The 26283-nt window shown below is 43.8% G+C and overlaps 2 protein-coding genes across 2 annotated transcripts in view; one reads left to right on the top strand and one right to left on the bottom strand.

Annotated features, from left to right (window-relative positions):
* Positions 1–6681, bottom strand: part of MYO1E (myosin IE) — a 190874-nt gene extending 184193 nt beyond the window's left edge. The window contains exon 1 of the mRNA XM_036107041.2: positions 6544–6681. Coding sequence (XP_035962934.1) covers positions 6544–6546 — 3 coding nt within the window. The 5' untranslated portion in view covers positions 6547–6681. The remainder of the gene's footprint in view (positions 1–6543) is intronic.
* Positions 6682–6698: 17 nt separating this feature from the next.
* FAM81A (family with sequence similarity 81 member A) overlaps positions 6699–26283 on the top strand; it is a 128900-nt gene continuing 109315 nt past the window's right edge. Inside the window, exons 1-2 of the mRNA XM_036107063.2 lie at positions 6699–6825; positions 6993–7164. The gene's annotated coding sequence lies outside the window, so the exon portion shown is untranslated. The remainder of the gene's footprint in view (positions 6826–6992; positions 7165–26283) is intronic.

Here is a 26283-nt window from a genome sequence, read left to right as displayed (position 1 = left end):
TCTAAGTTTATTTCTTAGAATCTTTTAAAGTTGATACAGTAATGAATCAAAAATAAATGACCTTCCATCTCCAAGCAGGCTTTTTTGAAGGAAAGAAATAAATGGTCATGTCTAGACCCTAAGGAAATAGACCCTAATCCACCACTACGGTTTGGAGGGAAAAGCCTTCTTAGATTGGGATCAGAAAACCTGGATCCTGGCACTGGCTCAGCCAAATCCTCTCTCTAAGGTTTCAGAACTCATTTAACCTAAACCTCTCTGAAATCCAGCAAAAGGATTTAGGATAGAATTCTTTTTTTAAGATTTTTTTTTTTTTTTTTAAAGATTTTATTTATTTGAGAGAGAGAATGAGATAGAGAGAGAGCATGAGAGGGGGAGGGTCAGAGGGAGAAGCAGACTCCCCGCTGAGCAGGGAGCCCGATGCGGGACTCGATCCTGGGACTCCAGGATCATGACCTGAGCCGAAGGCAGTCGCTTAACCAACTGAGCCACCCAGGCGCCCAAGATTTTATTTTTTTAAGTAATTTCCACACCCAACGTGGGGCTCAAACTCACAAACCCAAGATCAAGGGTCTCATGGTCCACCTACTGAGCCAACCAGATGCCCCTAGGACAGAATTCTTAAACACTCTCCTGGGTTACAATGTAGTCGGTCCTACTTTTTACATGTAGTGTATCATTATAAAGTCCCATGAATGAACTTTTACCAAACATATCAGAACTCAAAACATGGGAGAGACATGTGGCCCCCTTCAGGGCAGTTCTTCTATTTATTCCTGCAAAGAGCCACCTCCTCTTTGTCCTCCAAAGCCTGTTCTATATGATATTTCACGTCTTCAGTCAGGCCCATTTTTTTCTCCTTTGAGGCAGAATGCAACTTCCAGAAACAGCTGAGAGGGCCTTGGTATGAAATCTGGTGAGTAATACAGGTGATCAGGCTGAACACTAACATTTTAGGTCATAAAGGGAGTAAGAAAAATAGATTTTCTTAAACGGCCATTCAGAAGTGCTCTGTACATACATTAATGACATTGTTCCCTGGTGACAACTCCGAAGTGGGGGCTGACTTCACTGGGAGGTACTGTTGCAGGTTCCAAGGCTTGTCAAAACCAATACTTCTATTCTAGGGAGCACTCTTGATTAGTTCTGCTTCTCTCAAGTGTGGCTATCATAAAGACAGGTAAAAAAAAAAAAAAATACTTTGCTAGGATGCCCCCAAAACCTTTGGTCTCTGCCAAAATAAATTGTGAGGTTGAAATTCAAAACACAAGTTGTTTACCATTATTACAGAATGTGCTTGCAAGGCCAAGATGTTTATTTTTAATACCTTTGGCATTTAACCTTTAACCCCTTATTGCTCTGTAAATATTAAGTCCCAGCAAGGTAAAAAAAAAAAAAAAAAAATTAAAAACTCACCACTTTAATCACATACTGATGAAAACATAATTGCTGCATCTTTGTAAAAAAAAAATAATAGATGACTCATACTTGAAAATCATGACTGTACATAATTTCTACATATTCCATATGAAGCTCATAAAACTTTGCATTTGTATACAGGGTTCAAAATTTCTGCTTTTTGAAACTGATGAAGAAAGCTTTCACAAGTTCTTACCAAGTAATGAGGCCCAATCCCTTCTCATTAGGAGATGCAAAGTACTGCATGTTCTCTCTTTTATTTAGTCTCACATGAGCTCATGACATTAACACTGAGTACAGGAGCAAAAAGTCAGATTCCAAGTCATATTTACCAAAATGCTCATTATCTAGCCCCAATAAGAACCCCTGAGACAGACCTCAAATTCATGAGATTCAACTGGGAAAGGGGTAATAACAGAGGTCCAGCATGCAGTAGAGGGGGGCATTCTCACCCAAAGAGGGGGGTGATGGGTTAAGAAAGAGAAATTCAATTTACAGCCTCACCACTCACACAACTTACATACCTACACTGGTGTTTTAGATAGCTCTGAATCTGGATGCAGATTTTCCCTGTTGATAGCTTGGAGGTTCCATGTGCTGAAAATACCAGGCAACTCCCTCTCTTAAGGGAAACCCCGTGGGAAGGTGTGGATGTATCAATAAAACACCATTACTGGTATATAGCTAAAGCTTAGACATTCCTGCTGGTGAGTGAATGGAAGTGGCTCTCAGGGATACCACTCTGAGATTTACAACAGAGGGGCCGCAAACAGCTGACTTGCAGGTGTTCGGTCTCTCAGCAATGACCAGAACACTTTAAAAATCAGCAGGTCTGGCATTAACAATTTGGATTTCTAGCTTCTCTTGAAATATGTAATATGGGGGCACCTGGGTGGCTCAGTCGTTAAGCGTCTGCCTTCGGCTCAGGTCATGATCCCAGGGTCCTGGGATCGAGAGCAGCACATCGGGCTCCCTACTCGGCGGGAAGCCTGCTTCTCCCTCTCCCACTCCCCCTGCTTGTGTTCCCTCTCTCGCTATGTCTGTCTGTCAAATAAATAAATAAAATCTTAAAAAAAAAAAAAAGAAATATATAATATGGTCGGTGTGACCATGGTAATACAGTGGATACAACTAACCATGGCCTAAGGTCAAGTAAGGGTGCCTTTTTAGAGGGGCATATTTACTCTCTAGGGGCCAGCCTCACCCCATCAAAAATTGTATCCTGTAGATATTTGAGTTTGCAACCACTGATAAAGCTGAAATACCCAGCAAGAGTGTGGGGGAGGCGGCCTTCACCTTGGGCAACTGTCTCCTTCCTCCACTCCTTGTCCCTATCCACTGGCTTTCCTTTTGTGCCCTGCACCCACCAAACTTTTCCCATGAGGCTGGCCAACTCACACTGGTCCCTAGATGGTGTCGTGAACTCCAGATCTTTCTCTAACCCACTGCGTCCATCAAAACTTTCCTGGTGGTCCCTGGCTGGCTCTGATCAAGACAGCGACTCTTGATCTCAGGATTATAAATTCGAGCCCTATGCTGGGTGTAGAGATTACTTAAAAATAAAATCTTAGGGGTGCCTGGGTGGGTCAGTCGTTAAGAGTCTGCCTTTGGCTCAGGTCATAATCCCAGGGTCCTGGGATCGAGCCCCGCATCGGACTCCCTGCTTGGCGGGAAGCCTGCTTCTCCCTCTCCCACTCCCCCTGCTTGTGTTCCTTCTCACGCTGTGTCTCTCTATGTCAAATAAATACATAAAATCTTTAAAAAATAATAATAAATAAAATAAAATCTTAAAAAAAAACAAAAAACTTTTCTGTACTTCAACCCAATTTTTTGTTTTGTTTGGGTTTTGTATTATGTCGTTTTGGCCAGGAAACTATTAGCAAATCTGATAAACTGATCGGGGGAATGGACTAGGTTACCATCCCAGAAAACATATTTGAAATGGATTCCAGGCTTTCTAAATACATGCCCTGCCTTCACCCAAAGGAACCTACCTACCTTGTAGTCAGCTATCTGACTGATGCCTAAGTTCCTAAGTCTATTCCTGTGTATTTTTTATGAATAACATCTGCAATTTACTCCTAAGTAATATGTGTAAGTGAGGAAAAAGGGATGTATACTGACCACAGTCTGAGGGGATGGCCAATTCAGATTTACTTAAATATTTTAGTATATTTAAGTTCAGAGGAGCCCTATGAATAATAATTTCTGTATTCAAAGTAGATCGCAGAGCCACAGACATGGGCTCCAGCCCATTAGACTGCCCAAACTGTCACAGCCACAAAGCAGAATGTCCTTTGTAAATGATAAGGCCAGATGTGACAAAGGAAATCTTAGTAGGGTATGATCCTTAATTAAAGACAAAGGAGACTGTTGTACCCTCCTAACCAAGGTACACTAAATTATAAAGACATGCAGAGATTTTTTTCTTTTTCAGTTCTTCAAGTCTCCTACGGAAAAAGGTACATATTAATATCACCTGGTGGTGGTGTTACTTCCCCAAAGATGGAGAAAAGTGTTCCAGAGCGAACTTTCAGGAAAAAGCTAGAAGGTGAACTGTAAACTGGATACTGTGCTCATGAATCAGAAAATGACAATATTCCTTATGAGTCACAAATGAATGAGTCTTGGTGGCCGTGGGGATGGCTGGAGAGGCTTCCTCATGTGCTACCAGACTTCCTAAAAGATCACACACATAAGCACGCAAACAACAAAACAGGTGCTCTCCCTACAGCCCAGTCAAGGGCCCGAGGAATTATATTCTCCATGCTAACCCTCAGCCACACCCACTGAAGGCAATGCCCCTTCTCTTCCTGTTCTAAGCAGCTGAAGGATGCAGCTGGGCAGACCCAGACAGATGTGAAACACAAAATCAAGTCTCATCTGGCTTGAAAGCGTCTTATAAAAACAGTAACATTATAACTGAGGTTTCTGACTATTTAAGACGGGTGATGCTCTGTTCTCAGACCTCACAGAGCTAATGAACAATTTCTCAAGCCAGTGAAGAAATGATTCATTTCATTTTTGCAGGTTACTCTACACCTAGTCGATTGAGCCATGGCACATCTCCGATTTCAGGACAGCAGGTGTTTCAACTTTTTTCTGATGCCCTGAGAGTCTCTCCTGGATGCCCACATCGGGGCCACCTTTGCTGCTGGCAGGAAACCCATCAACAGGTAGGTCACACCCTGTCCTCCCACAGACACACGACACAGCTCTGGAAACAATTCTCTTCCTTAGGACATGCATCCTCTGCACCCATTTGATCAACCATCTTCTTCAAAAGCAACGCGGCAGAACTGAGTGTGGAGATTCCGAGGTCTCCAGAAAAGGCACCGTAGCTACTTGGTAGGCCTCCAGCAAGAAAAACGAATTAACCAAGGGAAAGTTAATTTTCTCAAGGTAGCACTTGAGTATTTGAATTCAGTTAAGTTTCTTTAAGCTCTTGACATAAACACATTGATTTTTTTTTTTTTTTTTTAGAAATATTGAACCACGGAAAATAATTATAGCAATTCCAAAGTACTAGGACTATCACATTGCTCAAATTCAAGTGGCCAATTAGGTAGTGGCCCAATTAGGTAGCTCCTCCACCCAACCACACACTCAGTGTAAGTAAATGGTTCTCTTGCAGGGGTTCCAAAAATAACGTAGGTTAGACTGACTTCTTAAAACCTGAAACTTAAAGAGGAAATTTATTTACAGATAAAGTGTCCTCTTAGGGAGGCGCAGAGGTGACACAATTTTGGACTATGTAAAAAGCAAAAGCTTCTGTCAAAGATGCCCTTTTAAAGACTGTTTTGTTTTTAAGCATTCTTTTGAATAAACACAGCATTGGGTCTAGAGCTGCTTTCGAGTTTTGTATGTACGTTCGGATGGGCCTTTGCTACATTTCTCAGGCTGGTCATGCGGGATAGATTTTTAAATTGGTGCTGTACTAGTTATCGTTTTGACTTAACTCCACATTCACGGTCATTAAAACGGAACAAAACAAACCAGAAGAGGATCAGGTCATCCACCCAAGCAGGGTTCTTTGAAAAGAAGCAAGTGTGGAAAATATGAAGCCTTGTAGTAGAACTTTTTTTTTTCTTTCTTTCTCGGATGGACTATCAATCTCTTCAAAATCGAGTCCTTGCTTTTGTACTTCGGGCAGAAACGCACACCACCCCAAGACCCGGGGGATGCGGTTCAGGTTAATGGGGGGCGGAATGGCTATTGGGGGCGGGTAGAGGAAAAGTCAGAACCGAGTCAGAGAAAAAGTCAGCCACTTCCATATATTCCCAAAGTGCCAAAGGAAAAAGAACAAAACACTCGACTTCCTCCCGTGCGACCCGTTCGCTGTACACCCGAAAAGCGCCAGTCACCTCGCCCTCGGGGAAGCGGTGGGGGGCGAGGGGTGGGGGTGTTTACTCGGCCTCTCCGGCGCAAAGACCCAACGGGCCCGCGCCCAGCGAAGTCCCGGCCGGCGAGGCTGCCGGCGGCGCCCCGCCACTTTCGCTCTCAGCCGCCCGCCCAGCGCCAGGTGCTCGCCCTACCTGGCGCCCCCGCCGGCCTTTGTGCGGCCCGCTCCGCCCCCGCCGGCGTGCGGCTGCCAGGCGGGACAGCTGCGGGCGGCGCAGGGGGGCGGGGAGGCGGGCAGGCAGCCGGCGCCCGTGCCCGCCGGCGGGGAGGGAAGCGCGGGGCGCGCAGGGGAGGGGGCGCGGCGAGCCGGCTGCCGCGCCGCGGAGCCGCGATCTCCGCCGCGGCGGGCCGGACCGCAGGGGCACCGGCGCTGCCCCACCGTCCCGGCAGGAAGAGAGGGGTCCCCTCCGAGGGCCGCGCCCCCGAGCGCAGAGCTGCCCACACGCTGGCTTCCGACAGCTGGCAGCCATAGCAACCCGGCCACAAAAAGTTTCGCGGCGCCCACAGCGACTTGAAAGAAAGTTTTCCTTGGCCCCTCACTCCATCTCCCCCAGCCAGGGTTTACGGAAAGCGGCGGGCAATCAGAGCTCGCGACGTGCCGACTCCCGCGTCCACCTTCTCCACCCCTGGCCTCGGCTGCGCGCCCAAGGTGGGTGCCCCGCGCCGGCGCTTCCTGCCCCATCCCAGGCTCAGGCGTCCCGGGACGCCGCGCGGCCAACTCACCATGGTGACTCGCGCCGCGGTCGCGCCTCTGCCGGGTCCGGCTGCCGGGGAGCTGGGGCTGGAACGCAGGCTCCTGGGCGAACTTCAAAAGTTGGTCCCCTTCGCCCAAAACAGGCTCTCGACACCCAAGCACTCACAGGAGCCAATGGGAACCCTGGAGGGACTCCATCCAGGCGGGATCGGCGGCGCTAGGTGAGGGCGAGAAGGAGGCGACTTAGCAGGCGGGGCACATGCTGCCGAAGGCAGGGGTCCACTCGGACCAGGCGCTCGCCGCCCGCCTAGGTGAGTCCGATGCTCTCGGCGCGTCTGCCTAGCTGCCCAAGCTCGCTCCTTCTTTCTTCGGCCACTTACTCTGTACTCCTCCGGCAGAGCCTCGGCTCGGGCTGGGCAATCTGTCCATAAATGGAGAATTCAGCTCAGGCCTGACCAATCAGGGTTTGTTTTCACAGCGTCACTCCTCAGGGAAACCGTGGTAGCCAACAAGCTTGGGGCTGCTGGAGTTTCCAAAGACCTCTGGATCCTGTAGTCCTCCACGCTAGCTTCCAAAGAGCGCTGCTGACCCGGCTCGCTCCCGGGTGCAAGACCTCAGCAGTTAGGAGCAAAACCCTCCGTGAAAGAGAGGTAAGCCTCTCTCTCCCTCTCTCTCCTTTTTTTTTAACGCGAAAATTACAGTAGGTGTGGCTTCCAAACTGAAGTGGTTTGGTTTTCCCATAACTTTTTTTTTTTTTAAGAAGGAAATATTTTATCAGCATAAAAGATCAGAGTCGTGGCAGCCGCCCAAAGGAAATCCTTTTTCTTTCCAACGTCTGGATTGTGAGGAAAGTCAAAAATATCATTTCCCCTACCCCTCCTTTTACCTGAACTTCCTTAGAAAACAAAGGAAGGCTTTTTTTTTTTTTTCCTCTGTCTCTCTTTTGGACTTTTGAATGGTGGAGAAGTTGCAGTGCAGTGAGCAGAGGGACAGAGGAAAGATAAGGGGCGGGGGGGGGGGGGGAGAAGCACCATCCAACCTTAGTCAACCCTATCTGTTTCGAATAATTAGCAGTACAACCGTAACTGCAAAGGTGAGTTATTCCAGAATGTGGAGTTTTAAGACATCAGGTGGGCAGTGAGGAGATTGGAGGTGGGGGAAGAATCCTGAAATAAGGTAGAGAGTCTGGTTTTATTGTTTTAAGAGTTCAGAAGGTAACCTTGGTGGGTTACAACAGGACTGTCCTCCCAGGATCTGTGGTAGGTAAGAGTTGAAAACTTCCGGCCTAGAGAAAGTATGAAGCATAATGATTTATTGTGATTTACTTTATGAACTTTGGTGGTAGACCTTCACTTGATGTAGGATCCTAGAGTTGGTATGCATGTTAAAAATCATCTTGCTTGGAACGGGTAAACAAAATGTGGTATATCTATACAATGGAATACTATTCAGCCTTTAAAAAGGAAAGAAGTGCTCACATGGACCACAACATGGACAGACCTTGGACACATTATGTTAAATGAAAGAAGCCAGGCACAAAGACCACATATATTATATGATTCCATTTACATAAGAGTAAAGAATAGGGAAATCTATAGGGGAAAGTAAATTAGTGATTGCCAGGGCCTGGGAGGAGAGGAGGATGGGAGTAATTACTAATGAGTATGCATTTTCTTATTGGGGTGATGAAAATATTCTGGAATTAGATAGTGTTGATGGTTGTACAACTTTGTGAATATACTGAAAGCCACTGAATTATACATTTTAGAAGGGTATGTAAATTGTACCTCCATTTTAAAAATTGAAAGACACAATCATGTTGACTAAATTCTTTTAGTAATCATCCACACAGTCAGGCAATAGATATAATGGAATGCTTACTATAGGTCAGCACAGCAGCTGTGAGTACAATGGTTTCTTGCCTCACCAAGCTTACAATTTTAGAAGGAGCAAGACAGAAGATTTTTTTTTTTTTAAGATTTTATTTATTTATTTGAGAGAGCACGAAAGCGAGAGAGATGGGGAAGCAGGCTCGCCACTGAGCATAGAGCCCGACACGGGACTCGATCCCAGGACCCTGAGACCATGACCCGACCTGAAGGCAGATGCTTAGCCAATTGAGCTGCCCAGGCGCCCCAGAAGATAATTTTAAAAAACAATAAATAACTATAGGAAAGGTACAAATATAATGAGAAGTGACAGGGGTTTTGTGCAAGGAATTGCTGTACTGGGAGCTACAGTTTAGGTTATAGAATTCATCTGGCAGCAGTCTGCAGCATGAACTGGGACAGGAAACGGGAGACATCTGTCGAGCACTCACTCTACTAGGCACTGGGGAGGTACAAACAGACAGGACCCACCAAATTCCCAGGGAAACTGATTCCACGTTTCAGGGGCATGCCCGAATATGATCAGGTATCTTAGGAACTAATGAACAGAGGTTACCAAAAGGAATATTGGAGCTTACCAGTTATATAAGAAGCACTGCTTATGTTGGAAATGACATGTTACCTAAGCCACCATCCCATCCACAGTCAACCCTGATTAGTAGTTGGATTGACATGGGCTTAAAGGGAGACAGGCAAAGATTTGGTGGTTTTCCCTGGTAAACCAGGGATACAATGAGACACTGATAAATCTTTCTTTTTTTTTTTTTTTAAAGATTTTATTTATTTATTTGAGAGAGAGAATGAGATAGAGAGAGCATGAGAGGGGGGAGGGTCAGAGGGAGAAGCAGTCTCCCTGCTGAGCAGGGAGCCCAATGCGGGACCCGATCCCAGGACTCCAGGATCATGACCTGAGCCGAAGGCAGTCGCTTAACCAACTGAGCCACCCAGGCACCCCCACTGAGAAATCTTTCAATAATCCAACAACAATTTATCAATCTTGGATTGATCTAAAACTATCTTGACACTAAATGTTGTTTTTATTAACATTTGAGGTTTTTTTTTTAAATGCTTTTTTTGTTTTTAAGTAGGCTCCACACCCAGCATGGAGCCCAACACAGAGCTTGAACTCACAACCCTGAGATCAACACCTGACCTGAGATCAAGAGTCCAATGCTTAACCACCCAGGCATCCCTAACTGCCCTAATAATCTCTTTCTAGTTTTAAGAGGTAATTCCAATAGGTGGAACTCTGATGAAGATCTATGCTTGTGTTCATTTTTCATGATTTTGTAATATGATTCTTTTCCAGATTGAAATATAAATATATATATATATTAATTTGTATGGTGGAGTGCCTGGGTAACACAGTCAGTTAACCATCCGAGTCTTGATCTCAGCTCGGGTCTTGATCTCAGGGTCATGAGTTCAAGCCCTGCGTTGGGCTCCATGCTGGGCATGGAACCAACTTAAAAAAAAAAAATTGCGTGTCTAAGCAGTACTTAGATTATAAGATTTAGTGGCACATAAAGGTGAATTTGAAGTCTGGCTTTTTCACTTAACTAGCTGTGAGGTTGTAATTTTTCTGTGCTTCAGTTCCTTTATCTGTAAAATACACTGATGTGCGTATGAAATGAAATACCTGTAAAGATGGCCAACAAATATTGGTTCCTTTCTCCTGCCACCTGCCATGTGTTCTAGGTCAGGGATTCAGACCTAGGTCCCTGGGTAGGATCAGACAGATTGCAGCCGTCTGAATTATATGCCAAAGTCGTGGGGGCTTCTGTGTGTGCCCTTTCCTACAGGGAGAGTTAATAGCTTTCATCAAATTCTCAGAGATGCCGTTAATTGCCAAAACATTATTAAGACCCACAGCTCTTCATTACATTAGTTATACCTTCCTGGATCTTTGTCTTTGTGTTTTTCTTGGGGTATAGGGATTAGAACTGAGTCCGATACTGTAAGGGCAGAACTTGGATTCTCAAAGCAGAACCCATAATTCACACTTTGAACATAGAATATAGAGTATAAGCGTGTGATAGAGCCTATCATTTCACAAAAAATCCCTTCAAGCCCTGCCCTGCTCCTTCCCCATCTTAGGAAGATAAATTGTCAGTTTTATGCTGTGGTTTACGTGGGAGAGTCCTGGTTTATGCCTTTATCTCAGTGAAATTATTAATAGAACCCCTCTTGCATTCCCAAAATGGCCTGATAATTTGAATGATCAATTATGGTCACCCTAGACTTTTGGCCAAATTGCAGCCCCCCCCCCCAAAATTCTCGCTTTATAAAGCTTTCCCGATTTTTTTATTTACACCTATTTTTGAGAGGACTCATCAATATCGTTATTTTACCCTATATTCTTCGTTATTTGAGCTCATAGTAGCAATGAAATGAAAACAACTTTTAAAATTGTAAAACTCATTATAGACACATGATGGAGCTAGTCAGATGAGACTCTACACATATGTGGGCATGATTAAAAAATGCAGTTTTATCTGGGCTTGAATGAAAAGGAACAAAGGAAAAAATCCAAATGGAGACAAAGCACAATTCCGTATGAATCTAGCAGTGAAAACAGCCACTGCTTATACATTTTGGAAAACAATCAGTAAGAAGATAAAATAAGTCAATGAAACTAGTTTCCATGTCAGTACCGTTAAGAGAACATCAGAATGCATTCACAACAATATAATTAAAGAAAAATTTGTTAATGGGAAAATTAGGCCGGGAATCTTTACCAAAGCACTAGTGAAAAAGATGCTTATATCACATCGATGTGGGATGTCCTGGGCAATCACTATTTCTACCATAACAGGTATTTATTAGGTTCAGTAGGTATCAGCTCTGAGCTAAGTGCTTACCATATAATATCTTATCTAATCTTCCATACAACCGTATTAACTTCATTTGCAATTAAGAAACTAAGCTGAGCTTTGCAACTCCCATAAAGAAGAGTGGCAAGATGAAGAGCCATTCTGCCACCAACAAGGTGACCGGAGAATACACCATCACTGTTCACAAGTGCATCCATGCAGTGAGTGTCAAGAGGTGTGCCCCTTGGGTATTCAAAGAGACCCAGAAATTTGCCATGAGGGAAATGGGAACTTCTGATGTGTGCATTGATACCAGATGCAACAAAGCTCTCAGGGCCAAAAGAATAAGGCATGTCTCATCCCATATTGGTATGCGGTTGTCCAGAAAATGCAATGACAGTGAAGATTCACCAGACAAACTCAGGTTACCTGTGTACCTGTCACCACTTTCAAAAATCTACAAAAAAAAAAAAAAAAAATCTACAGACAGTTAATGTGGATGAGAACGAACTGCTGATTCCAAATAAAGTTATAAAACTGCAAAAAAAAAAAAAAAAGAGAAGAAACAAAGAAACTAACCGAGTTTGAAGTAACTTGCCCAAGCTATCACTCAGTTTTTCTGCATAGAATCTATATATTTGCTTGACTCTGAAGCCCCCAACTCTTACCCTATAAGCAGTAACTCCATAGTAGGAATGTCCTACTACAAATTTCAGAAGGAATTTTCCCTGATGCGGGCCCAATATGAATAGGAACCCATTTATTAAAACCCTGGGAGCCTCTCCAAGCCAGGGGTCCTGGAAAAATTCTTGCTTTTTTTATGGGAACTAAATCACATTTATATTAAAAAATTACATTTGTATAGAGAGTTTAACTCAAGTTTAAACATCTTTGTTCTTTTCCTAATATGTTAATATTGATTGTACAAAGGATAGTGAAGAGAATTTCAACAGTTGGGTAACATAATGTGATGCTACTTCTGATTAATATTAAAAAAGTTTTGTGGGACGCCTGGCTGCCTCAGTTGGAAGAGCTTTCTACTCTTGATCTCACAGTCATGAGTTAGAGCTCCATGTTGAGTGTAGAGATTACTTAAATTAATAAAACTTTAAAAAAAGTTTTATGGGGCACCTGAGTGGCTCAGTTGGTTAAGTGTCCGGCTCTTGATTTTGGCTCAGGTCTTGATCTCAGGGTCTTGAGCTCAGGGTTCTGAGTTCAAGCCCCGCAGGGGGAAAAAAAATTAACAGCTCGTTAAATGCATTTTGTTATTATGTTTTCTCTGATTTAAGCCAATATTTTCTTTTTCTTTTCTAGTTTCAATTTGACTGTTAGATTCAGAATATAAACTCTGGCCTTCCTCCAGATTTAAAAATGATTCAGTAATGAGTAATACTAGTTATGATGTTCCATGATCTATCAAGGAGTGAGGTATTTCACAGAAGTGAGCTTTGCAGATAACTGAATCTCCTTGGATCCACTTCATGTCCACACCCTGGTTTTCTTTCTTCTTTCTCTTTCCTGTCAATTATACTATCTTACTGGATTTTGTGTATTCTTGTAAGTCATCTTTAGTCTTTGCTCAAACAAGGAAGGCATGTATAAATAAATATATGTATTTTAAAAACTAAAAAAATAACAAGTGCATGAAGCTTGCCTTTTTAAGGAACCAAAACGTTTTTTTAACTTGAAGGTAATTTTTTCTGTAGTAAACTGCATGCTTCACTGCCTTCTGCATGGCAAGCAGCTTGTGCCTGCAGACTCAAGGTCGTCACTATAAATACCGATTATCACGCAGCGTTGTACTGAGCGGAGGTCCTTGGGGATGATGAATGGAATGACTTTTTGCCACTAGGTATCATGGCCCAGTATCACTGTACCTGTGCAGTTCTTTCTTGTTTGTTTTGTCTTTCTTTCCCCCTCCCTTCCTCCCTCCCTTCCTCTCTCCCTTCCTTCCTTTTAAGATTTTATTTATTTTATTTATTTATTTGAGAGAGAGAGAGAGCAGGGGGGAGGGGCAGAGGGAGAAGCAGGCTCCCCACTGAGCAGGAAGCCCAACCCTGGGATCATGACCTGAGCCCAAGGCAGGTGCTTAACTGACTGAGCCACCCAGGTGCCCCTGTTTTGTGCTTCTTGATTTTAAGTTTATGTCCTCCAACGTCAGAGACTTTTTTTCTCCTGCTATCTGCTGTTCTAATTTAGTCTCTTTAGTAACGAGGAGATGGAAAAAGCACACGAGGTGCTTCATGAGAAAAATGTTTTAACGGTATATATGTCCAGGAGCCCAGGGGAAACAGAACACGGAGGAAGGCGGGCCTGTGCAGCAGTCTGTCCTCTGGCTTCCTGGCTTCTCTGCATGGATGGGTGTTCTTCTCTGTTTCTTTCAGCTTCTCCCACTTTAAGCAACTAACTCTCTCATTGCTCCTCTTCCCATAATTTCAGCTTGCAAATTGTCCTTAGTTTGTCATAGTCCTGAGTCAGGTCCCTCTTGATTCAAGTTCCAGAGGGAGAAGTGGTGGTGGGGGGAGCAGAGAAAGAGAAAGAGAATCTGACTCACACAGTCAAACCGCGCCACCCAGGTCATAGGTCCTTGGCAAGCCTATGCAAGGCGCTGCTTGGATCAGGTGTCTGCACAGTTGCATTCCAAGCAGATGTGGTCACAGGGGTGGTGTCCTAAAGCTACTACCCCATTACCTAAAGATGGTGAATGGGGACAGAACCTCTGAGGAAGGGACATAATAGGCACTCCAAATTGGGGGCATGCAGCAGTTTGCCTACTGCATCTGTCTGCTGCCTTAACCTCTACACAGTATCTTGGGGAGGCCATGGGGGCAGTTCCATTCACCTCTTCAACAGAACAAATAGCATGGGTTTGCCACAGTCAGCATCATTTCCACTCATCATCATGCACCTATAAATGTTTTTATATATTTAAGACGTGACATCTGTTTTGCCTTTATTATCATGCACCTATAAATGTGTTTATAGATATGGTTATAAATATTTGTGCATTTACAGAGATGTGTATGTAAATGTGTATCTAAGATAACATATTTTTCAAGATATTGTTAGAAACATTTGGGGGAATTTACTTTTTTTCTTAATAGACTATTTTTTAGAGCAGTTTTAGGGTCACAGAAAAATTGAGGGGAAAATACAGAGATTTTCTATATGCCTCCCACTCCCACACATGCATAGCCTCTCCCATTATCTATAGGGGGATTTGCTTTAAATAGAGTGGTTTGTTTTTTTTTTAAGATTTTATTTATTCATTTGAGAGAGAGAATGAGATAGAGAGAGAGCATGAGAGGGGGGAGGGTCAGAGGGAGAAGCAGACTCCCTGCTGAGCAGGGAGCCTGATGCGGGACCCGATCCCAGGACTCCAGGATCATGACCTGAGCCGAAGGCAGTCGCTTAACCAACTGAGCCACCCAGGCGCCCCTAAATAGAGTGTTTCTTCGTGTTGGTGCTTTGCAGGTTGGCAGCACGGTTTCCAAACCACTACTGTTTTCACTCACCACAAGAAACATTTGCTGAGCACTATTGTAGGCACTGGAGAAATAGAAGACAAATGCCCTGTCCCCAAAGGATTCACATCTTTCCATGTACATCAAAAACATACAACAGAGGCGCCTGGGTGGCTCAGTCGGTTGAGCATCCAGCTCTTGATTTGGCTCTGGTCATGATCTCAGGGTCGTGAGATCGAGTCCCACATCAGGCTCTGCGCTCAGCATGGAGTCTGCTTGTCCCTTTCCCTCCTGCTTTGCCCCTTCCCACCACCATCCCTGTGCATGTGTGCGTGCTCCCTAACAAATAACTAACTAACTAAATAAATAAGATCTTAAAAAAAAAAATACAACAACACAAGGGCTTCCTACTTTCATATGCAACATGTTCCTGAAAATACACACTGATGCCAGATAAATGAAATTCAAAAGCAGATTTGTGTGTTTTAAGGAGAGGGCTCTATTTTCAGAGGGCTAAAATTTAGTGTAAAATACCTAATTATGCCTTGTCTCTTAGATATAGTCTTAGGCTCTAGTCCAGAATTTAGTAAATGTTTTGTTTTTTTTTTAAAGTAAGCTCTACTGCCCAACGTGGGACTTGAACTCGTGACCCTGAGATCAAGAGTCACATGCTCTACCAACTGAGCCAGCCAGATGTCCCAGTAAATGTTCTTTAAATTTGGACTTCTCCATCCCAGCTGAGCAGAATTGACCATATAAAGTCTAAAAGGAAGGCAGCTTTCCAATTTGGGTCAGCCTATTTACATCTCTACAAATCATGAATCGTTTTCCTTATCTATAAAAACAGATAATGATAATACCGCCATCATTTATTTCTTATATAGTACTGTGAGAATTCAATAAAATAAGTCATATAAAGTGATTAGAATAGTGACTAATGCATAGAGAATTCTCAGTATGAGTTGCATTATTGAGCCTCAAGATTCACTACCTTCTGCATACCTTATGATTTCCTCTCTCAATTGTTCTAAGTTTATGAGAACTACACTACTGTTTACTGGTGTTTGCATTTATATTTTCCCGTATTTCACTAATTTTGATAAAGCAACAAGGCTAAACGCAACCTAGTAGAAACATAATTAAATGAATGCTGCTAGGTTGACAGAGATGGTGATGTAGATGGAATTGAACTGTGAGCTGACTTGGCAGACAGCACCCTCATGAGATCAATCAAAATGTTCTCTTGTCACCTGGGTGATTGCCGGGTGCCGTATGGAAAGATGGCTCAGGTGCATTCATGTATAATGTCCTCATCTGTACAAAAGTGAATGTACAAAGACCAAGGGCACCAGGAGATGGCTTCTCTCTTTATTATAATTAGATTCCTGGAAATCTCAAAGCCAAGCATGCATGCCTTTGATAAGACATTGTAGGAAATGAATTTTATATTTGACCAAGAATGTGATTCTAAAAGCAGCTATGACAGTTACAAGCTTCTGTGATTTAAGGTAGTACAATTCTACTACAATTTTTTCCAAATGGTATAAAATGGTTATAAATGTGCACTTTTATAAGGGATCTCTGGATTGAAAAGTATATTAAAGCACCTAAAAATACCACACAGCTATCATAAATCCTTACGATGTAAATTTTTACTTTATTTATTTTTTTAGAGACGGGGGAAGGGCAGAGGGAGAGGGAGAGACACAGAGCTCAATCTCATGACCCTGAGATTAGGACCTGAGCTGAAATCAAGAGTCACACACTCAACCGACTGAACCCTCCAGATGCCCCTTTACTATGTAAATTTTCCCTAAAATAGTATCCCAACTCCTATAACTATTAATTAAACATTTCATTAAGAATTTTTTCTTGGGGTGCCTGGGTGGCTCAGTCATTAAGCGACTGCCTTCGGCTCAGAGTCCTGGGATCAAGCCCCACATCAGGCTCCCTGCTCAGCGGGAAGCCTGCTTCTCCCTCTCCCACTCCCCCTGCTTGTGTTTCTTCTCTCGCTGTGTCTCTCTCTGTCAAATAAATAAAATCTTTAAAAAAAAATTGTTTAAAAAAAGAATTTTTTCTTAATTTCTTTTCACTTTAAAAACTAGGAGTAGGGGGCATCTAGCTGGCTCGGTTAGAAGAGCGTGCAACTCTTGGTCTTGGGGTCATGAGTTCGAGCCTCACTATTGGTTACAGAGATTACTTAAATAAAAATAAAACTCAAAACTTGAGAGTGGTGGCAGGAGGCAATGCTTAGGAATAATTTGTAAAGTACGAGAATTAATGTTTTTTCTTGATAAATTTCCCTACAAAGTTAAGTGATTTAAAACCATTCCCTGGGCACCTGGCAGAAAAAAAAGAAAAAGAATAACAGGTAACAGAATAAAAAGTGATTGAGTGAATAAATAAAAACCCACCAAAAAATGACTAGACTTCCAAATTTTTTTGTAGTACATTATCACTGGTTTTAACTTGCAAAAGAGATACACGCTTCTTGTTATAAAGCCTACGAACTTAGAGTTTATAAAATGAAAAGTGAGTGTCTACCTGCCCACACTCTCTCCTACAAGATTTTAAATGTGAGAAAATTGTGATTCCATTAGTAGAAAATGAGAACCCAAGAGGAGGCTCCAGGTTCAGTGAGCTCCATGTTAGCTGTGTTCAGTTGGAGCCAACAGAGGCCCCAGGCACCCCTGGGGGAGCCTGGCTGAACCTCAGGACCCTGTCCTGGCCAGGTGTCCTGTTGCTTGTGATACCAATCATTCCTTCTGAAACTTTTCCTCCTTACCTCTCTGTTGGTAAAGCTGTGACTATTTTAGATGGGAATATAAATAGGTAGAAACCCTATGGCAATTTGACACTATCTAGCAACATTACAGAATTGTGCAGTCTCTGACCCAGCCATTCTGCTTTCGGGAATTTATCCAAAGATGTACACACACAATGCAAATTAACATATGCCTACAAAGCATCATGGGCGTAGCAGAAGATTGGAAACAACCCAAATGCCCATCATTAGTGGAACTGGCTAAATATATTAGAGGACAACATATACTAGATTTTTTTTTTTTTTAATTTTAAAGAACTTTTAAAACAGAATGAGGAATTTCTCTCTGAACCGATATGGAAATACATCTCAGCTAAATTTCTGAGATGTATTAGTAAGTTAAAATGAAAAGAGCAAAATACTGGATAGTATGTATATCAAACAATAGAATGTGTTTCAAGAATAGTATGTATATCAAGGTACCTTTTGTGTAAGAACATAGAGTTGGGGAAATAATAGGTTTGTATTTATGTTTGCATGAAGAAACTTTAGAAAAGACACAAAAACACAGTAAGTATGAGACACGGGAGCAGGGGTAGAAGCAAGACTGTACACTAGATATGGTTTATAATGCTTGATTTTTCAACCATTGTAAACATTTTGTTCAGAAACATTTGCAGATATTGTTACCCAGCAGAATACATTGTTAGGGCAGAATAATACAAAGGCCACATAGGGGATCATGTCAGCAAAGATTTTGAAAGCCTAAGGAGGACTTCTTGGAGTGGTGCCATATGAGCTGGCTGTTCTCAAAGATCAATCTAGAAAGGTGAAGAATTAGCATAGAATCTTCTAGGTGTTAGGATCTATAATACAAAAGCCCGGGGGTATGAAACCTCATTGAGTATTTGGAAACGTTTCTCCCCAGGACACTTTCTCAAAGTCACTAAGAAAATAATGCGCTGAGATGCACTTTTGTCTCTTTGCGGCTGTCGCAAAGTAAGTCTGGTTTTTCAGTCTTTGCTCCACGTAAAATATCATCTACGATGCTGCTGATACACTGTTGATACCCCATCCTCAGGGGCGTCAGATCTCCTCCATTGCTCATCTTTGAGAAAAGTCATCAAGTAAGTGTGAAGTTACTTACGCCATGAAAATTGAATCCTAATCCTTTCTAGGACAGCACTTAACAGAAAAGTCAGATAATTAAACCTGATTTTTAACCTCTTTAACTTTAGTCAGAAATAGGTCTGTTGTGACTAAGGGACTCAAGACTGTGTAGTAATTTCCTTAAACGTTGAAGTCATAAAAGCGTGTGCCTCCCTTGTATTTCTTATCATTTCATCTCTCCATTTGTATCTTGTTATCCTTTCCACCGAACATGGACCATGAGAAAAGCGGTTGAATAGTAGAGTAGGTGATTCCTGATGACAGGATAATGGAAAGTCAACTTTGTTTTGACCAAACCTCGTGAAGTTGCTCAATAATCCTAAAATGACTCATTTTAGTACTTTAAAATCACAATAATCCTGTTGCCTTGAAAACATAGCTTTAGGGAAGTGAATCTAATTATGTTAAAATCCATCTCTCTCTGTCTTTCTCTCTCACACACACACAGAGACACACACACACACACACACACAGAGAGACACACACACCCCATTTATACAGAGAACAAAAAAAGCCTTGAAGAAAATATAACAAATGTTTACATGGATGGGATTCAGATGGTAGGACCATGGATGGTTTCTCTTTTCCTTTAACTTTTTCTGTATTTCCCAAATTTGATTTAATGAGCATGAATTACTTTTATAGTAAAAACAGAAAAGAAAACCAACCAAAGCACACATTTAAAAAGCAGAGAGTTTGGTGGCCCAAGGCCAAGCGTGCAGCTCATCTCTTAGTTCATCGGGCAGGAAGCCCTGAGGGCACTTGCTGGGGCTACTCCTTAGCTTCATTCTCAGGTACTTTCTCATGGCCCCTGAAGCCTTCACACAGTCAGCTCTGGGGAAAGAAAAATGGATGCCCGCGATTCCTTCTATGGGTTAACCCTAAGCGCCGTGACCCTTGGTCCCTTGTGCTGTCACTCCAAGTTTGAATTTAGAATTCTTAGACACCTTGAAGTTCCTTGCCAGAACATGGCGGCATGCGGAGAGCTAGTCTATGCTTTGGCCCTCATCCTGTATCCCCTTTCTCTTCCCACTCTTCCTGCAGCAGCAAAGATCCCTTGCATATGCATATGAACTCCCCAGCCAGTGTATCCAAGTTCCTCCCCCCCCATTCCGCCCCCCCCCCCGCCGCCCCGCCTCAAAACTCACTCTTCATTGACTCCTTAAGCCTCAGGTGCACATACCAGCATCGGGGTCACCCTTAGAAGGACTGACCTGGGAAATACCTCCTTTGGGCTTGGAGGCAAGCTTGACAATGTTTGGGCAGAAAATTCTGGGGTCCCATGGAAAAAACAGAAGTGATGCCAAACAGTCCACTCCTAACTCAATCTCTGTGGGTCCTCCTCTAGATGGCTTGGAGAAATTCAGGGTCAAGGTCATTACTTATTAACTGCCAGTGCTGCTAGGAGGCAGAAGGGTTGATTTCATGACTTCTAAAGGTTATTTATGCCACCTTAGACTCCTCTGCTGAACAGAGTATTGGGGGAGCTCAGTAAACCGTGGTCTATACCCCAACCCTCAGTGCCCTTTGGCCAGCTTCTGATGTGAAGCAAAGTGCCCCTCTGTTCCTCAAAGCTCTCTGCTCTGTTGGGCATGAGGACCAAAGGGGAAGATCTTTAAAGGCAGAGTATATCAGCAGGCATTGTTAGTTTCCCTGAATTGGTCATAAATCGCCTTTCCAGATACCAAGGCTGGAAGGCAGAGGAGGAATATGAGGAGATAGTTAAAGATAATGAAGGACTGAAAAAGGACCACCAGGCATTCTGTCTCTGCACCTGTGGTTCAGGTGCAGTCAGTTCTGTTGGGAGATATCACCCAAAGCCTTCTGACTCTTGTCCGATGGTATGGGCCCAACCATGAGACAGGGCAGCCCTGAAGGCCATGAGTTCAGAACATCAGAATGGGAAGGGTTGTAGGAGAGGCCTAGAAGCTGAGTGTGACTCAGCTTCAAGTGCTGCTACAGTCAATTCTATCCCCTACTCAGATGTGTGCTCCATGTGATCTCAGCCAGTAATGGAGTAAGGACCGGACATGAAAATTCCAGAGAGGGGTTTATATACACGCACCTCGATCCTTAGATCAAGCCCCACCTTGCAGAAGAAAATGTTTTAGGGTAGGGTAGTTCGTGAGATGTCACGGAAAGTCCATAACACTTGCCCTTTCTCTGAAGTCTACTTTAAAAAAAAAAGTCTAGGGCGCCTGGGTGGCTCAGTTGGTTGAGCGACTGCCTTCGGCTCAGGTCATGATCCTGGAGTCCTGGGATCAAGTCCCGCATCGGGCTCCCTGCTCAGCAGGGAGTCTGCTTCTCCCTCTGACCCTCCCCCCTCTCATGCTCTCTCTATCTCATTCTCTCTCTCAAATAAATAAATAAAATCTTTAAAAAATAAAAAAATAAAAATAAAAAATAAAAAATAAAAAAAAATAAAAAAAATAAATAAATAAGTCTACTACAAAACAACAACAAAAACCACTTAGAAGTAAATACATTACAGGGGCCCCTGGGTGGCTCAGTCCGTTAAGGGTCTGCCTTCAGCTCAGGTCATGATCTCAGGGTCTTGGGATCAAGCCTGCTCAGTGGGGAGTCTGTTTCTCTCTCTGCCCCTCCTCCCCCTGCTCGTGCACTCTCTTTCTCTCAAATAAGTAAATAAAATCTTAAAAAAAACAACAACAACAGGTAATAACACCCACTCAGTGAGCACCTGCTATTTGCCAAGCATTGTGTTCGGTGCTTTATGTGCTTCATCTTGTTTAATCCTCACTATACCCTTGAAAATAACTAATTTTTATCCTCAGTATAAAACTGAGGAATCTGAAACCTAGAGATGTTCAAAAAAACTTGTTTCAAAAGAAAAATAACTTGTTTCAGGTCACATACCTGGTAAGTGGAAAAGCCAAAATGATGGTGGTGACCATGATGGTAATGGTGGTGATGATGAAGGCAGCTAACATTCGTTGTGAATATATTACGTGCCATCCAATGCACAGAGTGAGCTATATTCATTAAGTCATTCAGTTATCACAACTGCCTTTTTTTTTTTAAAGATTTTATATGTTTATTTAAGAGAGAGAGAGAGCATGAGTTGGGGTGGGGAGGGGGGCAGAGAGAGAGGAAGAGAGTCCTCAAGCAGACACCCGGCTGAGCAGGGAGCCTGATGCTCAGCTTGAGGTGTTTTTTTTTTTTTTTTAATTTATTTATTTATTTGAGAGATAGCGTGAGTAAGAGAAGAGGCAGAGGGAGAGGGAGAGAATCCCCAAGCAGACTCCCTGCTGAGTGGGGAGCCCAACACAGGGCTCCATCCCAGGACCTTGAGCCGAAATCAAAAGTTGGTCGTTCAACCCACTGAGCCACCCAGGTGCCTCTCAACTGCCTCTTCTGATTGGTATTCTCACCAACTCCATTTCAAAGATGAGGAAACTCGTTCACTCTTGGTCTGCTGGTTCCAAAACACTGACTCTACTAGTAGCCATTGCTGCTTTTGATCTTGCCTCTCCACCCACTAGGGCCTGACATTCCACTCCCACTCCTCCTATTGCATGTTGCTGAATGCATTTGCAGATCCAGCTGCTTCCTAAAACGTTAACCTTGGAGCTGGCTTATCAATTCTTGGAAGATGATACATGGCAAAGCCTTAGCAGGCAGGTGTCTGGTTGACCAGCGCACTTACCTTAAATCTGGCACATTTTGTGTTTTCAGGCCTTGAAAATACACTTCTTACAAGTTTCATGCAAATTACCCTCAAGAGCTGACACATAGCCAGAAAAACAGCCTCAGCAAAAACTTTCTCAATCTTACCACCAGGAAGCACTTGGATTTTGCTGACCACAATCTTAGAGAAACTTCCAGCCAGTCAAATAAGCAAGTCTGCTCTCACACCAATATGGCAAATCTGGTTTCTGTCCAATGGTGCTGATGCCACAGATCCTTTTTTGAGACTGTGCCTGCCCCATTGCCTCAGATGCAAGTTCAAGGTTGGAGAGACAAGCGGAGGGATGAGCACAAAACTTTCACCTTCCCACTTTCTCCTTATCAGCCTATGCAATATAATTTCCCTCAAAGAAAGGGAATAAAATTCCCAACATCTCAGAAGCCCATTGTCTTCTGTTAACTTCTCTTAGAGAAACATTTCTCTCACCTCATTCTTGTCTCTATCTTCGGAAGGTAGTTCTGCTTTGCTGAGGCTGTCTTGTGGATTCACTGCCCAGGCCCCCTCTCCCTCTGCATCCAGAGTCTGCACATTAGAAGGCAGGGGAGGGGAGGCTGAGTATAATAGTTAAGGGTGCAGATTCAGGCTGCCTGGGATCAAACCCAGCTCTGACACGTTTGCATTTAAACTTTGGCACTCAGCCCCCTCTCTGCCTTGACTTCCTCATCTGTAAAATGGGGGACGATAATGGCCTTCTGCCTTACAGTGCTGAAGATCAAGTGAGGTAATGTATATCAAGCATACAGCACTGGTCAATGGGCACTAGCCATTATCATCTAGTGGGCTTCAATTCCCTGAGAGCAGGGACCCCCCTTTTTTTTTTTATCACATTGTATCCCTAGTAGCTACCATAATGCTTGGCACATGGTAAGCACCCATCCTGAAATATTTGATTGACATTAAGCGACTGTGTGAGGACCTTGAGTGACATGAGTCCTTGCTGGGATCCTCCTTCCCTGCCTGGAGTCTGTGTTGAAAGGAGAGCCCTACCACATTGGTCACAGTGTGATTCCTGGAGCCAGGCGGGTAGAAGGGTGTCGATCTGAGTAATATGTGCACCATCAGTGGCAAGAGGAAGGGAAGCCTTTGTGTAACATAAGGGAGAGAAGTCTTTTCATTTGGGCTCCCGCAGCATTGTTATTTTGACTTTCATTTATTTACACGAATTCTCTGATGACTGCACATGAATAGATACTGCCAAGTCAGAGTCTCTGACCTCTGTGGTGGAGGCTAACTTGCACAAACCCTCGTGGACATACCCTGGGGAATGAGACTACTTTGCGGAATCCTTTGGCAGCAGCTCTGGACAAAGGATTCTTTCTTGTTCCAAGCTGTGGCATGTGACTGTGGGTTTGGAGCTGGAAAGGGAGAATCAGATGAAATAGTACATGGTGAATGAACCAGTCATTTTAATTATTAAACATTGTTCCTCCAGTAAGAGTTATTATTGCAGCTTTTATTGGTTTAAGACCGTGAAAGTCCAAAAACCCAGCATGATTGGGACCTTAACCCTGTATGATTCTCAGACTTGTCCAGACATTTGGACAGTATTCTATGGATAATGTGTAATTATTTTCCTTTCAGACTTCTGAGGTATCGTCCGGGTTTTGTGCTTCTATCTATCTCTTGGCCACTCTTACTTTTGCTTAGACTTTGAAGCCTTTGTCAATTACAGGTGAGCCAATGAAAGCAGAAACCGTTGGTGTAAAGGCATAGAACCCCATCACACAGTGTTTGGCCTCCGAAAGGCTCTGAGGGAAGAAAGGTGAATTAATCAGCACAGACTCCCTGCTGGAGTCTGTTAAAGAGGGTATCACCGAAACTCATGAATGCTGCTACAAATGAGCTGATGTGCCCGGATACACTCACTCCTCGGATCCTACTGAAATCCACCCTGACAATCTGTTTCTGCAGCTGGCGATGGCGACATAAATGCTGGCTATCAGGCTTTTCCAGATTGCTTTCAATACTCCAAATGCCAAACCGTCAGAGTTTTAAAAATTACTTTTGATTCGCCAAATACCACACCATCAGGGCATGGAGACTAGGAGAATGCCAGTTATAAGATATTTTTGCATGTGCTTTTTTTTTTTTTTTGCCTTGTGGTTTTCGGTGGGTTTACTGGTGGTCTTATTTGTGTGTGAGAGAGAAAAATTGTGCTAGAGAAGTGGACACAGCCTTAACCATGGCATCACCTAGAGGCTCGAAACCCTGAGACTGTAAGGTTGTGTTTGGAGTGGTTCCACAGCACCACCTTTGGGTAGCGGGCCAGCTTTCCAGTTATACTGGTAGTTGTGTCGGTGATTGGTGGGGGCAACTTTGGAGCCCTCCGCTTAAGAAAAGTATAAACCCTGGCAGGACAGATTTTGTTTCACTCAGATAAGTAACTACAGTGATAATGCAGGCTGTGTTTTCATAGGAATAAACACGGGGGAAGAACACTGGATAAATTAGGATTCGATTTGGCTGCGTGAGACCCAAACCCCAGCATACCAGTACCTTGCACAGGGTGGAGGTGTATTTCTCTCTTACATAAACAAAAGGAGGACGTGGGCAGTGCAGAATGTATAGTAGCTCCATGAGGTCATTAGGAATCTCTTTCCGGTTCAAGGCTCTACCATCCCCAAGGTTGGCCCGTGTCTTCATGGTTCAAGTTGGTGGCTAGAGAGTCAGCCGTCATATTGAAATGGAGGAAGGAGAAGAAAGGTAAGTCCTCCCCTCAGAAGAGCACATCACAGAAGTTGCAAACATTTCCATTTTCATATCATGGCCAGACCTTAGCCAGACAGCCATGCCTAACTGCAAAAGATGCTGGGAAATGTAGTCTTTGTTGCAAGCACCATAAGCTCAGCTAAAAATTAGGGGTTCTGGTACCAAGAAAGCAAGGAGAGAATGGGTGTTGGGTGCCTGCCACAGACACTGAACCCAGCCAAGAACATCAGAGAAGGCCTCCGGAAGGAAGTGATGTCTGAGCTCAGAATGAAATATTAGGAACCTGTCCGGATGAAAGGGGTGTAGGAGAGGAGGAAGGAAAGAGTGCTTCAAGGGAGGGGGCAGCACATGTGAGGCCATAAGGGAGAGGAAGCAAGACGTGTTGGAGGAATTGACAGGTGCTCGTCTGGCTGAATTATAGAGTGGGGGCAGGAGGATTCCCTCCCTAGACAGGGCTCAGGCCAGTTCTCAATGTCCAGTGATGCTCTCGGGGGTCTGGCGCTCTTTCTCCCTTGTCTCTTGTTTTATCCGATTCTCCAAGTTTAAAGTGAGTGGCCATTCCCTCCAGGAATGGGAAGAACAGCTAGAACAGCCATATCCTTGTTAAGAAGGCCCCCTATTTTTTTCTTAGAATAGGAGAATGGACATTTTGTTTTGTTTTGTTTTCAACCAGAAGGAAAAACAAAGCATCTGCAGTGGACTTTTTGGAGAGGGTCCAGGGTGGGTAGGGGGTGGAGGGAGAGCATCACCATCTCCCCTCTGTACCTGGGAGATACCCTCTTTCCATTACTATGGCGACCTTTATAGGTGGGAATCTGTGAACTGGGAGACTGGGGGTCACCTGGAGATGCAAAGGCACCTCCAAGTCAACTTGGCCAAGACTGACTCATGCTCTTACCTACAATGCATTCCTCTTCCAGTGTTCCCTGTCTCCTGAATGCACCTCCACCCATCCCAATGCTCGAATGAGAAGACCAAGGGCTAGCTGAGCATCTCCCACTCCCTCATGAGGTACCCCTCAGACCTCTAGTGATTGTACCTCCTCGGTAGCTCTCACATCTGCCTCCTCCGTGCCATCTCCACGGTCCCCAAGCTACTACTGTCTCTCCTGTCTCAAGGCAGTGGTTGTCAGTCCAGCTGCCTTGCACCCACTCAGACCCCTGCACTGGTCTGATCATGCCACAGCCTCTTTTCCCAGCACCAGATGATTGTGATCCCCCTCCCTCAGCACTTACAACCCCATAGGGACTTTCT

The sequence above is a fragment of the Halichoerus grypus genome, chromosome 8 (assembly GCF_964656455.1).
Source record: "Halichoerus grypus chromosome 8, mHalGry1.hap1.1, whole genome shotgun sequence".
Classification (NCBI taxonomy): domain Eukaryota; kingdom Metazoa; phylum Chordata; class Mammalia; order Carnivora; family Phocidae; genus Halichoerus; species Halichoerus grypus.
Note: the sequence above shows the minus strand (reverse complement) of the source record. Positions and strands in the feature narration are given on the sequence as shown.